Source organism: Falco biarmicus, chromosome 5 (genome assembly GCF_023638135.1).
Source record: "Falco biarmicus isolate bFalBia1 chromosome 5, bFalBia1.pri, whole genome shotgun sequence".
Taxonomy (NCBI): domain Eukaryota; kingdom Metazoa; phylum Chordata; class Aves; order Falconiformes; family Falconidae; genus Falco; species Falco biarmicus.
In genome coordinates, this window is record NC_079292.1 from 69,564,030 (window position 1) to 69,578,231 (window position 14,202).

General features: G+C 48.4%; 1 protein-coding gene across 3 annotated transcripts in view; it reads left to right on the forward strand.

Moving 5' to 3' along the window:
* LOC130150084 (chromatin remodeling regulator CECR2) overlaps positions 1–14,202 on the forward strand; it is a 102,564-nt gene that overhangs the window by 63,671 nt on the left and 24,691 nt on the right. For 2 of the 3 annotated variants that reach the window (XM_056340639.1, XM_056340641.1), the window contains exons 3-8: positions 7,156–7,339; positions 8,085–8,224; positions 8,753–8,857; positions 9,457–9,506; positions 11,855–12,024; positions 12,773–12,850. In XM_056340639.1, the coding sequence (XP_056196614.1) occupies positions 7,156–7,339; positions 8,085–8,224; positions 8,753–8,857; positions 9,457–9,506; positions 11,855–12,024; positions 12,773–12,850 (727 nt within the window). The remainder of the gene's footprint in view (positions 1–7,155; positions 7,340–8,084; positions 8,225–8,752; positions 8,858–9,456; positions 9,507–11,854; positions 12,025–12,772; positions 12,851–14,202) is intronic. The other variant, XM_056340640.1, reaches the window with a different exon arrangement.

Genomic DNA, 14,202 nt, shown 5'->3' on the forward strand with positions numbered 1-14,202 from the left:
CTTGTACTCCAGCAATCTCTGCTGTCTTTCTGACTCTAGGAAGAGAGACTTCACTCTGGAGCTTTGATCAGTCCAGTTAGATTGTATCCCTCTCCCCCTCCCCATTTTGTGGTCTGTTTCAGGGTCTGTTCATGTCAGCTATCCTCCTTTTGTTCACAGCCGCTTGTAGGGCAGGTGGTTTTCTCCAGGCATGAATCAAAAGAGAGAGGGCACTGAAAAGCAGGATGAGCCTGGGTGTTTGTTTCCTCCATCACTAGGGCTCTGCCAGGGATGGACCTTGCTGAGGTCTGTCTCCAGTTTGGTGTGGCCAGGAGTTACTACTCCGCTTGAGAGTGTTCCTGGCTGGAGTTCATGAAGTCTGTCCGCACCAGTGGTGCAGAACAGTGGTGCGGTTAATGGCGCTGCTAGCTGAATTGGAAACGAAATGTGGTTGTTAAAGCTTAAGGTCATGATTCCTGCATCTCCAGCTTCTTGGTCATTTTGCTCTGCCACAGTGAAGTGTTTTGAGGAGAGACTCTTCAAGGTGTTTGCTGCCCTTGAGCCTTTGCTAGTCTGAATGCCCTGCTGACAAGTTGGCTCATGGTCTGAGGAATGTGTGCTTTCTGTTGGCTTGCACACCTGAGTGAGCAGCACACAGAGGGCTTGGAAGAAAATGGGGAATATACCCACCTGGCCCTTTTCTCCCCCAGAAAGATGGGTTAGTATCTTTTTTTCCCCTGCATCATGCCTGACTTAGTTTCTCAGTAGGGTAAATTGTTTGAAGGTGAAGTACAAGCTGGTCCATAAGGCTTCCTCCTCCACCTCAGATAAGAAAGCTCATTAATACAGTAAAAAAAAAAAGTCTCCATTGTTACATGAGAGCTCAAGGTCAGGCTGGTAGTAGTAACTCATATTGCTTCTAAGGTCAGCCTAAGCTTTCTCTTTCTGACAAGCCACGATAGATTGATCATGGGGGCCCTTACATTATTTTTTTTTCCTTCTGAAATAGGCTTTGCTTCTCCTGACCCTGTTAATGATGTTTGACTGAGGTCATCCCAGCAAACCCTGAATCCTTCCCATTACCTTCTAGAGGGCTTGCCTTTGTGCCAAAGCATTGTATGCTTGTTAAGAATTAAGCTTTCCTGATCTCTGCTGTAGCAAAGAAGCTGTCTTCATTGGAGAGGGGAGAAATATCTTGAATGCCATCTGTCAGTTAATGCTCTCATTAACACCTGAGTGACTCCCAACACCAAGCTGGTGCCTTTTTGCCAATTCAAAACTTAAAAGGTGCCAGCCCATAAGGTGAAATATCTCCAGTCCATAAAATTAATTCCATGATAAAACATCTGTTCTGAGAAGACCTTGATTTTTTTTGTTGTTTCTTTTAACTGGAGTGATCACAGAGGCAAAACCAGTTCTGTTGTATGCTGTGAATTAGATGCTTGAGAAGTCTTTTTTTCATTTAGTACTGAGAACCTTGTAAAAGCAGTGCTTGTGCTGGGTGGATGAGGAAATCCAAGTCTTTTTCAGCTTTTAAAGCTTTTGCCAGGCAAAAGTATCACCTCTGTTATTTTTCTTACTGGTTAACTCTTTAAAAGGAACTGCGAGAGTAATTATATTCCTGTTTAAACAGTCTTTGAGGGAAACGCTGAGCTCCCCCAGTCTTATTTTCCATGGTCCTCCCACATACTACTCCTGGGCAGGAGGTGGAGGAGGTCTGTCGTTTTTCCTGCTCTCTGTTGTCCTCTGGTTTTGTCAGGGTTCTTGGTTTTAATCTCAAGTACAGAACAATATACAGTCTGGGATTAGACATAGGTCAGACTTGCCATTTTCCCAGCAGTTTTAGATCAAGAGCATTCCAGTATTTACTCTTCTGTTGCATTTTGTAAATTAAATGAAACAAGAGACTTAAAACATTGTCAACATGATAGATATTCTAGCTAGTAGGTCCAGGCAATGATTTGGCATCTGAACTTTCTGAAGGCTTATTTGTGTGTGCCAGCAGTATCTGAGCATTGCTGAAAGATTTTTGTCTCCAGTATTTCCAGCTCCTTACCCTAATGTTTCTTTTAATCCAGTATTTGCTCCTGTAGCTGGGGAAAGGGGGGGTGCTGGGGGTGTGTGTGTGTTAGGGTTTTTTTTTAAGGAGAGTGGAGAGGGGGTACCCATAACAGAATTGGCAGCAATAGACCCGATAGGAAAGTGTGCTGTGACAGTAATTCCACACTCGGGCCATGGCACCCTGCCTGTGGGAAGTGCAGATTGACAAGGGGACTCTCTTACTGAATCAGTGTTTCGTTTTGCTTTTGTTTGTTTGGCTTGATTTTGTTTACAGTTTCCCAGCCAAGATTTGATTTACTTTGGAGACTTTAAAACTAAAAGCACAAGTGGCTCTGCTTCCTTTGGGCATGAGGATAAAAAAAAGTGTGTGTGTGTGTATGCGTAATTCCACCCCCAATGGCGCTGGGCTCACTTAGAAGGAATTTCACATTGAGTTTGCCCTACAGGGTGCCTGTGGGGCTGGGGTCTGTAGGTGCAGCTGTTCCCTTCCAAGTGTGCACACCAGAAGCTCCAACCAAATTTTTCCATATATCCCATCAACCCTGCAAAATATTCACCCTCTCTTCCAGAGGTCCCCAAAGGAGCCCGCCTGGGAAGCTGGGCAGAGTGACGAGCGCGCCTGGCCCCGCAGGATAACAGCCCAGGCGATGGGCAGGGTGCCTCTTCCGCAGGCAGGGGAAGCCAGGGCGCAGGCAGACTGCCGGATTGGGAGGACTGGGATCTGGGATCGCCAGGCGGGGGGAGGAGTCCTCAGCTCCCCTCTCCTGGAGCACAGAGAAACCTCCCTCTTTGGGAGGCAGCCGGGCAGCAGATGGCCGGGCTGCGGCGCTGAGCTCTCAGGGGGTGTATCATTTCTCTGACTGTTCTGGACGCGGATACCCATGTTGGAGAGGAGCCCCTCCTTCGGCTTGTCTTCTTTATGCCCTGATTTTTTTGCAGCTGCTCCTAAAGGTCACAGGCAACTTGAGCTGCAACCTGGCTGGTGCTCTTGTGGATTGTCTCCTGCTATTCCTCCCCTTTGACACCGATGTGCTAGGTTGCATCCTTCCCTGTGCCCCAGATTTCCTTTCGTGTATGTAGAGGTCCACAATGTATGATTAAAACTTCAAGCCACAGGTGCGATTCAGCTTTGACCTCCTTTCTAATCATTGCAGGAAAAGGTAGGGACCGCTGATAACGACACTGGGGTTTTAGAGCAAAGCCAGGGACAAGGCTAAGAACTGCATTGGGCTCGCAAGAAATCACCTGCATCATCCATATGGGATGTACCACATAGAAACACATGTACTATTCCACCACTTCCCCCCTACAGCTGTCCAAATTGCTTTGTACATCGGGTGGCAACTGCAAAGTAAGCAGTGTTGTGACAAGGGAGGGAAAGTTTGTCTCAGTTTTCTGTGATATTAATGGTGCTAGTGAATTTGGGGTGGAAAGAAAGTCAGTGGGAAGGCTGAAGTTTTACAGTTACAGAATACTCTGAGGTAACTTTTCTGAACTCTTGTAGGTGAATTCTGTAATACTTTTCCTTGGTTAATGAGCTGTATGGAAGAAGCTTGTGCTGTACAGCAGGGGGGAAGTAGAAGTGGTTGAGATGTGCGTGACAGTCGTGGCCCATGGTCCCAGACTTTTTTGTAAATTGTTTCTAGGACCCCCAATGTACTTTCAGGAGAGAGTTGTTTTTCCTTTGGATACGTGTGTCCATGTACCAGTTCATCCTCCTTGGGAATACTCTGATTTGTAGAGAAAGGACTTTGCTGACCTAACATTGCCTCTGTTGATTGAGTGTTTTTACAAGTCTCAGTGATGCTGAGAACCTCAGGAGAAGAGATACACCTTTCTCAGCTCAGTGATCTCCTTGCTGCCTTCTTCCCACCTACAAAAGGGTTTTTGGAGGTTCTTAACTGCAGCAGAGGCTCTGTAGGACTTGCCACACCTGCAGGTGTATCACTGTCCTATTAGTAAGCTTGAAAAAAGGGTGTTTGAGAGACTGCATCCAGGTCTTTCCACACCTGGACCCTGTCTGTCTGATTCTTGGGTTTGTATTTTATGGATAATGCTGAATGAACAGTTAGTCCTGAGCATTTCTGCTTTGTGTGGGGAAGAACTCCAAGGGCAGGGTTCTCACAGATTGCTGTGCTCCCTGCAGATTTTCTTCTCCAAACCAAGGGGGATGTTTCAGAAACCTTTTTCAAAGGGAAATTTAATAGAGACAGGCTAAGTGAGGCTAACCATAGGTGTGGCAGACAGGTTGAAGACGAGCACCTCAGATTTGTCTGGAGAAAAGAGGCCGGCCCCCATTAAGAGGGAAAATATAAATTGGGTAAGATTGAGAGTGACTGGGAATGCCTTGAGACATCTGGTTCCCATCTCTGGTTTTCATTTCTATCGTTATTCAAAGCGACAAATGCACAGTAGCTGTCTTTGAAAATTGATGGGGGTAGGAACTCAAAGTACTCTTGAGAACAGAGCTTGTAATGTATCGAACACTGGGTGGATGACAGAAATTTCTAGTGTTAGCCACTTATGTGAAAGTCAAACTCAAACCAAATTGGTTAAGTCAACAGAGCCAGTCCCCAAGGGGAATGAGAGTTACATAGGCAGAGATTTCAGATGATCTTCTGGAATTGAGGGGCTTCCTGGATCAATTTTCTTTGAGAGCAGCCAGAATGGTAGAGCAAGATAAGTGAACTCATGCAACGGGTGCAAGTGTCTGCTCCATGCCTTTCCCTTTATTTAGTTAGGGAAATAAAATAACCAGAAACATAGGAGTAGGTAAAACCCTGTTACTTTTTTTGCTTCTTCTTGGCATCCCACGTCACCCACTAGTTTCACAGGATCTTAGGGAAACTGGTTTTTTCAGTCAATTTTATTGGAAATAGCCAGAGCCTCTGTGTCAGATCTGATAAAATAATGTTCTGCCTTGAGCTCTGAGAGTTGGACAACTGACATCATGGGGCTGGAACTCAGATGCTCTCTGAGAGCTTACAGTCATTCCCCACCTGCAATGGACTAAGCATCCAAATACGGGTATTGCTTTCCTTTCAGGAAAGGATGTTCTCATCACTGTTTCTGTTCTGAAAGCTAGTCAAATCTGTCTGTCTTTTTTTTTTTTTGTTTTAATCCAATGGCTTCAGTAAATATCTAACATTTAAGCAGTGTGTGATCAAATAGCACTTTTAAAGATAAAAAGTCTGTGAAGAGAATCCAGTGTCATACTTTGAAGTCTTAGCTGGAGACTGGATTGGGTCTCGAGGTACATAAGGAAGACACTGTGGGAATGCAGAGCTACTTCAGGTGGGTGTACTGTGCACTGAATAGTTCGTTTTGAAAAAGGATAGTTGCTGTAGCTTTTACCCTAAAATTAGTACTTGAGGCAGCACAGAAATAATTTCATAAAACAGCCAGTCCTTTGTCGACTGAACTTCGTCAGCATAGGGGACTGTTTCAAGTTGCACTTGATTGCTTATATTGGTGGGGCAAAACAATGATACTTGGAAATACCAATGCGTTGCTCATGTCATGCAGAAAAGAGAAAACACCAGGCTGCAGAAGGCGCTTGATCCAGGTGCATTCAAGCATCTCCTGTTACATACAACCGGAGGGCTGGTAACACTCATACCGTGAGAGGATTTGTCTCTGGGAGGTCAGCTTGCGTTTGACGTCAGAAAGCAGCAGACTGCTGGGGAGTGATCTGCAGGGTGGTAGCATCAACTTCTCTCCACTGAAGGAGGAAGGGGAATGCTGCCAGGTGGACATGGCTTGGGGAATCGTGTGGCATCTGTTCCTTCGCTCTTGCAGTCACTGTCCAGTCATGGTCCTTGCAAAGGTGTCCGGTCTTCACTGAACATGTGAAGCCCCCAGCCTAATAGCTAACTTCTTGTTGACTTTTAATGATCTTTCTTCAGCTGGATTGCACTCCTCTGTCTCTTTGTTAAAAAATAATAGGTTTTGTAGTAGTTAGCAATTTCTCAGGCAAATGCAATTCTGTAGCACTGGCACGGTTCCATTAATCATATAGAGTAATCTGTTTGTGCCAAAAACCTATCAAGTTGAGCTGCCTTTTTGAGAGCTGGTGGGAATGTGTACCCAGTGGTGTTCTTGCTGGCATATGGACTTCCCGTGTGTGCAAGAATGACTGGGCCATGGAAGGGTCCCCCTTTGCTGTGCTTAGGGTACACAACTTGAGCAGGCTGTGAGAGAGCCTGGCAAGTCTCAGGACTCAAAGTGATATGGACTGATCTTAAGAAAGTTTTGTATTTAGGGACAGGTGGCCCTGCCAGCCCTTTTTCAGTCCCTCCTCTGAAATTTTCAGCAGTCGAAATAAGGACTTAAGTCTCATTAAAATATAAACAGGAGTTCTTCTAGCCTTAAGCAGCAATCTAACCTGTTAGATGGGGACGTTTACCCTCAATGCCAGATGAGGGTAAGAAATGTGCATTTCCTTGGGCTATATGATGAACTGCTGGGAACAAAAAGGAGGCTTAAAGTGGCCCAACTAGAAAATGAGCAAGATTGTTTTAGTAGCAAAGTTTATGATAAAGCTTGAGTGTTCAGCTTGATCATCGGGGAGACTAGAGTAGACTGAGCTGAATCCTGTTTGGGAGATACACTCGTGTTCGGAATGAGCCTTGTTGTGTTGCAGGGGTCCAGCCACATGCATTAACGGGACTGTGCAGATGTCCTGCTAGAGCCACTGGTGGAGGAACAGGCAGAAAGTGGCAGCACCTTTGGGTATGGAGGGAGAAGAGAATAGGGGCCGCAACAGGAGTATGGGAAGCATACAGCAGCAAAGCCAGGAGGAGACGATCAGCTATGGAAAATTTCAAGGCTGAGTTGGCATCCTAGTTAGTTTGTTCTTTCAGCTTGGAAAGAAACAACAGTAGCAGAGTCCTGCAAGCTGTATGTGTATAGCGTGAAATCCCATGGTGTTGCAATGAAATTGCTGTGTTTTGGGAACCTGAGTTACAGAGCTGCACCTAACCATAGCTGCTGCGGGGCACAGTTTTCCTGTGTTAGCTGTCTCTGTGTTGTGCTTGTTCGAGTTGCTTGGTTGCACCAGGTGTTTCTGGCATGGCAAACTACAGTAAGTGTGTGGGACTTTGTTTCCTTGGCTAGATCCCAGACGTTTCACAGCTACCTGGAGGACATCATCAACTACCGCTGGGAGCTGGAGGAAGGGAAACCCAACCCCTTGCGGGAGTCCACCTTCCAGGAGCTGCCCCTGCGCACCCGGGTAGAGATCCTGCACCGCCTCTGTGACTACCGCCTTGATGCAGATGATGTCTTTGACCTCCTCAAGGTGCTTTGGGCAGCAGGGATGAGGGAAACTGTGTGGCCGCAAGAGCTGAGCCAGCTCAGATTTTCCTGGGAAGAGAAGGGTTGATGCTACCAAGTGTATTTTAAGGCCTACTAATCGGTGGCAGTGCAGTGGGTCAGCAGCTCCCCATCTCCTCCCCTGCCTCGCAGAGGATGCGAGGCAAGCACTCAGGACTGCTCCTGGGGCCCTTGTCCTGTGTGGATATATTCATAACGTGGGGGCAACTAAGAAAATTGGCTTCATTGGCTGCTCTTCCTGCAAAGAGTGAATTTGGAGATGCTCCAGTGGTAATGGCAGGGCTGTGAGAGCCGAGACTGCCTTGCTGAGGGATGGTGTGAGATGAAAGGATGGGGTTGAAGTGTACTGGGGGAGCTGGGGGAAGGGTGGGGGTGGGGAGGGAGCTTCTCAGGGCTGTGTGTGACTGTCGCCAGCACTAATTAGACCTTCCCTGTCAGGAGCACCAGAGATGAAATGTTAAAATGAGAGAGGCCATTCAAATTAGAGATGCCAATCTAAATCCCTCCCTGGACAGGGAGCAAACGTCGCTTTCCCCCTGGAGTAACATTTTCCCAGCTCAGCCCGGAGGAGCAGCTGTACTGCTGCTGTGGCATGGTGGGAGGGGAGGAGGGAGGGAGATATTTGTGGAGGGGTGTCATCATGTTTTGTGTGACAATGTGGCTGCTTTTCAACTTGTCACTGTCTGGCGGGGGGCTCCCGGCGGGCGCAGGGCTTGGATGCTGACAGCCTCCGCGTGGAGCCGCTAGGTGAGGACAGCAGTGGTGCCCTGTATTGGTACTTCTATGGCACGCGGATGTACAAGGAGGACCCGGTGCAGGGGAAAACCAACGGAGAGCTGGCTCCAGACAGGTAACAGCCCCCACACATTCCCCCCGTGTCTGGGTGCAGGGGGTGACGGGGGGGATGGCACAGCCAGCCTGGCTGGAGGGGACTCCGCCTGACGGCTGTTGTGTTGGAGGGCAGCAGGGGGGAGCGTGCAGCATCTCCGGGGGGGCCTGGGAGAGGGCTGGGGCAGTGTGGGGCGAGACTGGAGTTGCCAAGCAGACTGCGAGCTGCCCCACGTCGTGCATTGTGTCAGAGCCAGCCTGCAGCCTTTGTGGCACCAGGAGAGCCTGCTGTGGGAGCGATGCTGCCTACCCCACTGCATTCCTCCCCGTCTGCCCCGCACCGTGCCGGCGGCTCCCAGATCAGGCTCCCAGCCAGTGGGAATCCCTCCTCTCCTCCCCTCCCCGTCCCGTTGCTGCTTGCTGCTCTGATTTAATCCCTCCTTTGGTTGGGTTCCTAGCAGCTGTTCTGATTTCCCTGCCCTTCTCCCATCCTGCCAGCCACAGTTCCTTTGCTCAGCAGATATTTCATGGTGGTTTTGCCATTTCGCAGGGGATGTGGGGGCCCGACAAACACCCCAAATGTTCCTGGGAAAACGGGCAAGAGACGAGGGCGACCCCCAAAGCGGAAAAAACTAATGGAGGAAAATCTGCTGAGGTATGGAAAGGTTGTTCCTGCAATAGATCTAAAATGCATATGTTCCCAGAGGGAAGTATAATGTACTTCTGGGGTTCCCCCAATAAGTATGTATATACCATGCAGCCATAATTTCAATGCATCTCTGAAGTGAAGCAAGCTCAGACTTGGTGGATGCTTTGATCGCTCTCCAAAGAAAATTCTGACTGAGCTGGAAGCCAAGTTTGGTGAAACAGTGGGTATCACTCTTCCAACCACCTCACTTCAGATGTAGTTCCTCCTTGCAGTGCTAGGGGATGTGTGTCTGATAAAGAATGCTTGAAGCCAAAACTCCTGGCCACTTGAGCGAGTATAGATTTTGGGATGCTTCCTCTAAGAATTTAAGTACTGTCCTTGCCAAACTCCAGCCTGGACCCTTCACTTCACAAAATTTTAAGAAGCTCCGATAAATATTTATGTGAAAATATATCTCGAACGTGTGTTCTGTATGGTGGTTTTTTCATGGTTTTGCTGTGCATTGAATAGTTGCTGTGTCCCCCATTCTTCTCCTCAGAAGCAGCTGCATTTCAGTGATGTGAAGTAATGTATTTATTGTATCACTTCTCTTTCTTTTTTGGTAGGGAGAAGGCAGAAGAGAACTTGCTAATCCATGAGACTCAGATAAGAAATGGTAAAGAGATTTCGCGGGGTCAGGGTTGATACAAGCAGCTAACATGGCTCTTAAATTATCAACGCCCAGAGAGATGCCTTCCTCAGGAATAGGAGAGTCTTTCTGCCGGTGGCTGGGACAGAGTTTGGAAGGAGGGGTTGGCATTACAGAGTGCCTTCCAGCTTGGGAGCCTGGGCACCTACAGGCTTCCTGTCTTATTGTGAATTAGTTTGGGATGAAGAAACCTAACCTATTGGGTTACACCAGGCCTTGGGGGCCCACCTACTCGCTGAAGTTGATGGAAATAGGCTGTGAACGGCTCTTGCTCTTACGGCAATGAGGTGAATGCAAGCCCCTGTTTGTAGCAGGTGTGTTTTTTCCGACTGGGAAGAGAGTGGTGTCAGTGATGCCAAGAGAGGGAAGGAAGAACCTTTTTCATTATCCTTACCATTGGTTGGGTGGCTGAGCTCAGTAAATGATGTCTTGGGGATACCCACCTAAGGGTTAACAAGACAAGCAGAATAAGCGAGTTGGCAACATAATGTGAAAGTGAGTTCAAGGGAGCTGGGACTCATCTGTCATACATGTGGATCCATTGGCTTCCATATAACCCAGGGGCTCAGCCTACTTGTTGCCCCACAATAAAAGGCGAGGGTGGCATTGTCTTTCCTATGCCTCCTTCCTTCACCCTTTGTCTTCAGATTTCCTGGTGGCTGCTCCCGAGCAGGGTGGCAGAGCTGGAGCGATGCGCATGACGCGATGGGGGTTTTATCACATCATTGTCTTCCAGCAAATTGTGTCACTTCAGAGTAATCTTCTGGTGGCACAAAACAGTGCTTCAGTCCTGGCTGCTATTGAAACAAGTCCCCCATAGGCAGCTGGCAAGGGAAGGGTAAACAAGGGTGCAGGCTCTGGGGGCATTGTGCAGGTAAGCTCCCTGCTGCGGGTGAGCAGGGGATGGCTTCGCCTAGCCAGGGCAGGAGAAACCAGCACATGGTTGATCCTTCACCACCTTGGTTACCAGTCCCCAGTGCATTAATTTGAGCTGAAGCCAAGGGTGGGTTAAGCTGTAGGCTGGCCTGTGACCTGAGGCTAGCACACGCTCACTTTGTGCCACTGTTGTGGCAGGGAGGTTTCTGACAGAGGGCAGGTGGCTGGAAGGAGGTTGCAGCTTTCCAGTCGTCCTGGGGCAACCTGATAGCTTGCATGCCAGAGCCACTGGCAGCTCATGGCTACAAAAGGGCCCAGAGTTGGGTTCAGAGAGAAAGGGGTTTTGTTTTTTGCTTCTGTATTTTTTTCATAGTTAATTTGCTTGAAAATGCGGTGAGAAGCTGCATGACATCTGCCAGTAGGGGTGTGACATTGCTTTCTTTCCAGTAGCCAGTGGTTAGCTCTGGAAAAGTCCAGAGGGAGCTGAGAACCACTCAGTCTTGAAGGGGTTTGAACCAACGTCTTCCCCCTCCCCAAAACTGGCCCACAACCTTTTCTGCTTAGAGAGAATCCCAGGGCAAAAGCATGCAAGTTGCAACCCTTGAGGCTTCTCTGCTCTGTGCAAACATTTACAGAGCAGGAACCACATTCCCCCTGTCCAGATGGGTGTTCCAACCACCATGCAAGAGAGTCTTTCCTCTGCAATTAATATTCAAATGTTTCACACAAGGCGGAATAGCTCAGAGTGTCTTGGTAGTTGGGACATGCTTCAGAGCAGTGGGTGATCTGCTTCAGATCCCACTCTGGATCAAGCAGGGATGGAATGTGAACTTTTGGAACTTCCCCCTCATCTGGCAGCCCGATGAACCCCATCTTTCACTTCCTCTTCTGTTCTTTCAAGTGCCTGCAAACAAAATGATTCGTTAGGGAGAATGGGAGGATTTATTCACCGCAGCAAAGGTTTGCAATGCTACCAAAAAAAAAACCCAGAAAAAAATGTGCTTGTTTCAAATAACGTTAATTTTTAATGGTTTTATTCTGCTGCCAGACTAAACCAGACATTTACATTGCCTTATGTATGTCCTGCTCTGGCTGACAGCCTCCATTACAAGAAACAAACTAAATCCTTTTCTCTGGTCCTTCATAACTGGAATGGAGGCTTGCTACAGGGATGTCATACTACCTGTGTGTTGCAAAGTGCCACCGTTATTTCTTCACCTGTGTACTTCCTTTGTATCTTGGCATCAGTTTCAGTGTCTGTAGGGGAGGAAGCAGTGCTTCTGGTGGATGAAGAGAGCTTTGGGTCTGTGGCAAAGAGCATGTTTCCCATAACAGTGGCCATTGGCAATATTTTTTGCTCTTCCTGAACCCTGAGGAGGAATAAAGAGAAGTTGTTAGTCATAACTGCTGTGGAGATAACATCTTTCATGTTGTTGAAGGGTCCCAAGGGCCTGGCCGTGGGACATGGTGGCTGCTGTGTCAGACGGAAGAGGAGTGGAGGCAGGTCACAGAGAGCTTCAGAGAGAGGACTTCCCTTAGAGAGCGGCAGCTCTACAAACTCCTGAGTGAAGACTTCCTGCCGGAGATCTGCAACATGATTGCACAGAAGGTGAGGAGACATGATATCCTGTTTACCTCTCTTTGACCGCTTCCAAGAGCATGGACGTTTGCTGACTGAAGGAGAGCTAAACCCAGGCAGCCTGTCACCCCATCCTGCTCCCCCCACCTCCAACCTGCAAGTGTTGTGGATGCAGGGGCTGTTCAGCTTGTGTACGGGGAGCAAGGCTCTCCCCGTGGAGTGGCAGGGCTACAGTCGATACTTAAGGATCTGGTTCATGATTGTATGGCAGCATAGGTAGGATGGCTGAAGGGGTTACTGTCTTCAGCCGTGTTCCGTGTCCCTTTTCTGCTAGCAGGGAATCTCTGTCTGCTTTTGAACTGCTGCGATTTACAGCCTAGCTTTTCTATGCAAACTGCCTGTGATTCCACTTTTACTGCCATTTCTCAGCGGTCTCTGCTGAAGGGGCTGATGGCTGCTTTAGCTGTCCTAGCTAAGTCTGCTTGAGCTGGTGTGTCAGAGCCCTGAAACTCCGAAGGGCATTGTCCATCAACTGAATGTTTTCAGGTGAGACAGATTTGCAACGTGATCATTTGGCTAGATGGCTTTGTAAAATGGGCTCTGCAGTCAGCACGATGTTCTTGGGCTGAGTTCAGTGTGCTTGTTTGCTACCCTTGTAAAGCTAATAGGGATTTCATGGTCACTTCTAGCCCCCAGAGTTTCTCCTGCCAGTATCACCAATGTGCCCTAATTTCCTCCACTCTCTTTTTCCTTCCCTCAATTCTCGACCCTGTTTCAGGAGAAGCGTCTGCAGCGGACAGAGTTTTCTCCCAGGTGGATGTCTGACCATCAGCCCATCAAACCAATCAAGCAGGAGGTGAGGGGGGGTGCGAGGGGGAGGATGACAGAGGGAGGCGAGAGCAGATGCCTCCTGGGGGAAAAAATAAACCGCAGCATCGCTATTCAGTGGGAAGGAGTCGTTTGAAAGTGTTTGTGCTGAAAGAGAGATGGGTGGTAATGCCCGTCAAAGGCAGGCTGACACTCGGGGTTTCTATGGCGAGCAGGGAGGTGCTGCCCTCTGGATCGCAGAGGTAACCGGCCTCGCCACAGACCCCGGTGCAGCTGCATATGGAAATCTGCGCTCAGTCTGGGGAATTCCACTTCAATGAAAGTGCTGGCACATTCGAGGCAGTTCAAAGAAAAGTTGAAGAAGGATGAGAGGGCTAGAAGAACCGGCTTACAAAGGGAAATGACAGAAATTCAGCCAAGGGGAAAACGTGAGGCTGCAAACACATGAGGGTGTAGATAGTGCAGAGGGAGAGAAGAATGACTGATGCAGTGCAGAGCAGAGCTAGGAGGGGGTCAGCTGGAATTGGAAGTCACAATTTAGACTGCTTAAAGAAATGCTTATCAAACTGCAGCCTTGTCGGCTGAAATGGCTCTTTCCGCACCTCTTCACCTTCATCTCCTCTCCACCCCATCAGCGTAACCGTGCTGCTGCTTGCGGGTCTGTGCAGTGAACCAGACCCAGGAAAATGACTGGTGTTAAATATAACCTTTTTATTTGGTCAGGGTTATTTTTGATGTAGATCAGCTTTCCAATCCAGTCCACCACGCAGCCCCCAACAGTCATGCTGGCACAGCCAGGGACATGGTACGGTGGAGATGGGGGGTCTTTGAACTGGCGACTGCTACCTAAAGCAATCGGTCAGGCAACATGGGATTAGCTTTGGAGGAAAAAATTGGCTTGATTCTATCAGGCTGTAGCGTAATCTCTTGCTGTAGATGTAACGAAAACGTAGTTACCTGGTGTTTTGTCAAACCCTGGGAAATTAAACTGCAGGGAATATTCCACGTGAGCCAGGGTCAGGGGTTCCCGCAAAACAAAGGAGAAAGTACAGTTCCCCACAATAAATACAATTACTTAGAACAGATAAATAAAAGGAAGGAAGAACCTCTCATCATGCTGCAGATAAAAGCCTGCTGAGAGGAAAATAAGACCCCAGTGATGGTCAGTTTGGGGCCAGAATTGCTCTCTGCAAAGCCCACCATGCAGGAAGCGCAGGGACACGTGTTTGTTCACAGGCAGCAGAAATCCCAGAGGAGGAGGGGAGTGGGAAACACATGGAGCCTGAATGATGCTAATCAGTACCGCAGGTGCTCCAGGTCTGTGGCAGCAGAGGGCTGTTAATTGCTGCCTGTGGGCCAGTGAAAGGTTTCCAGCGAGCT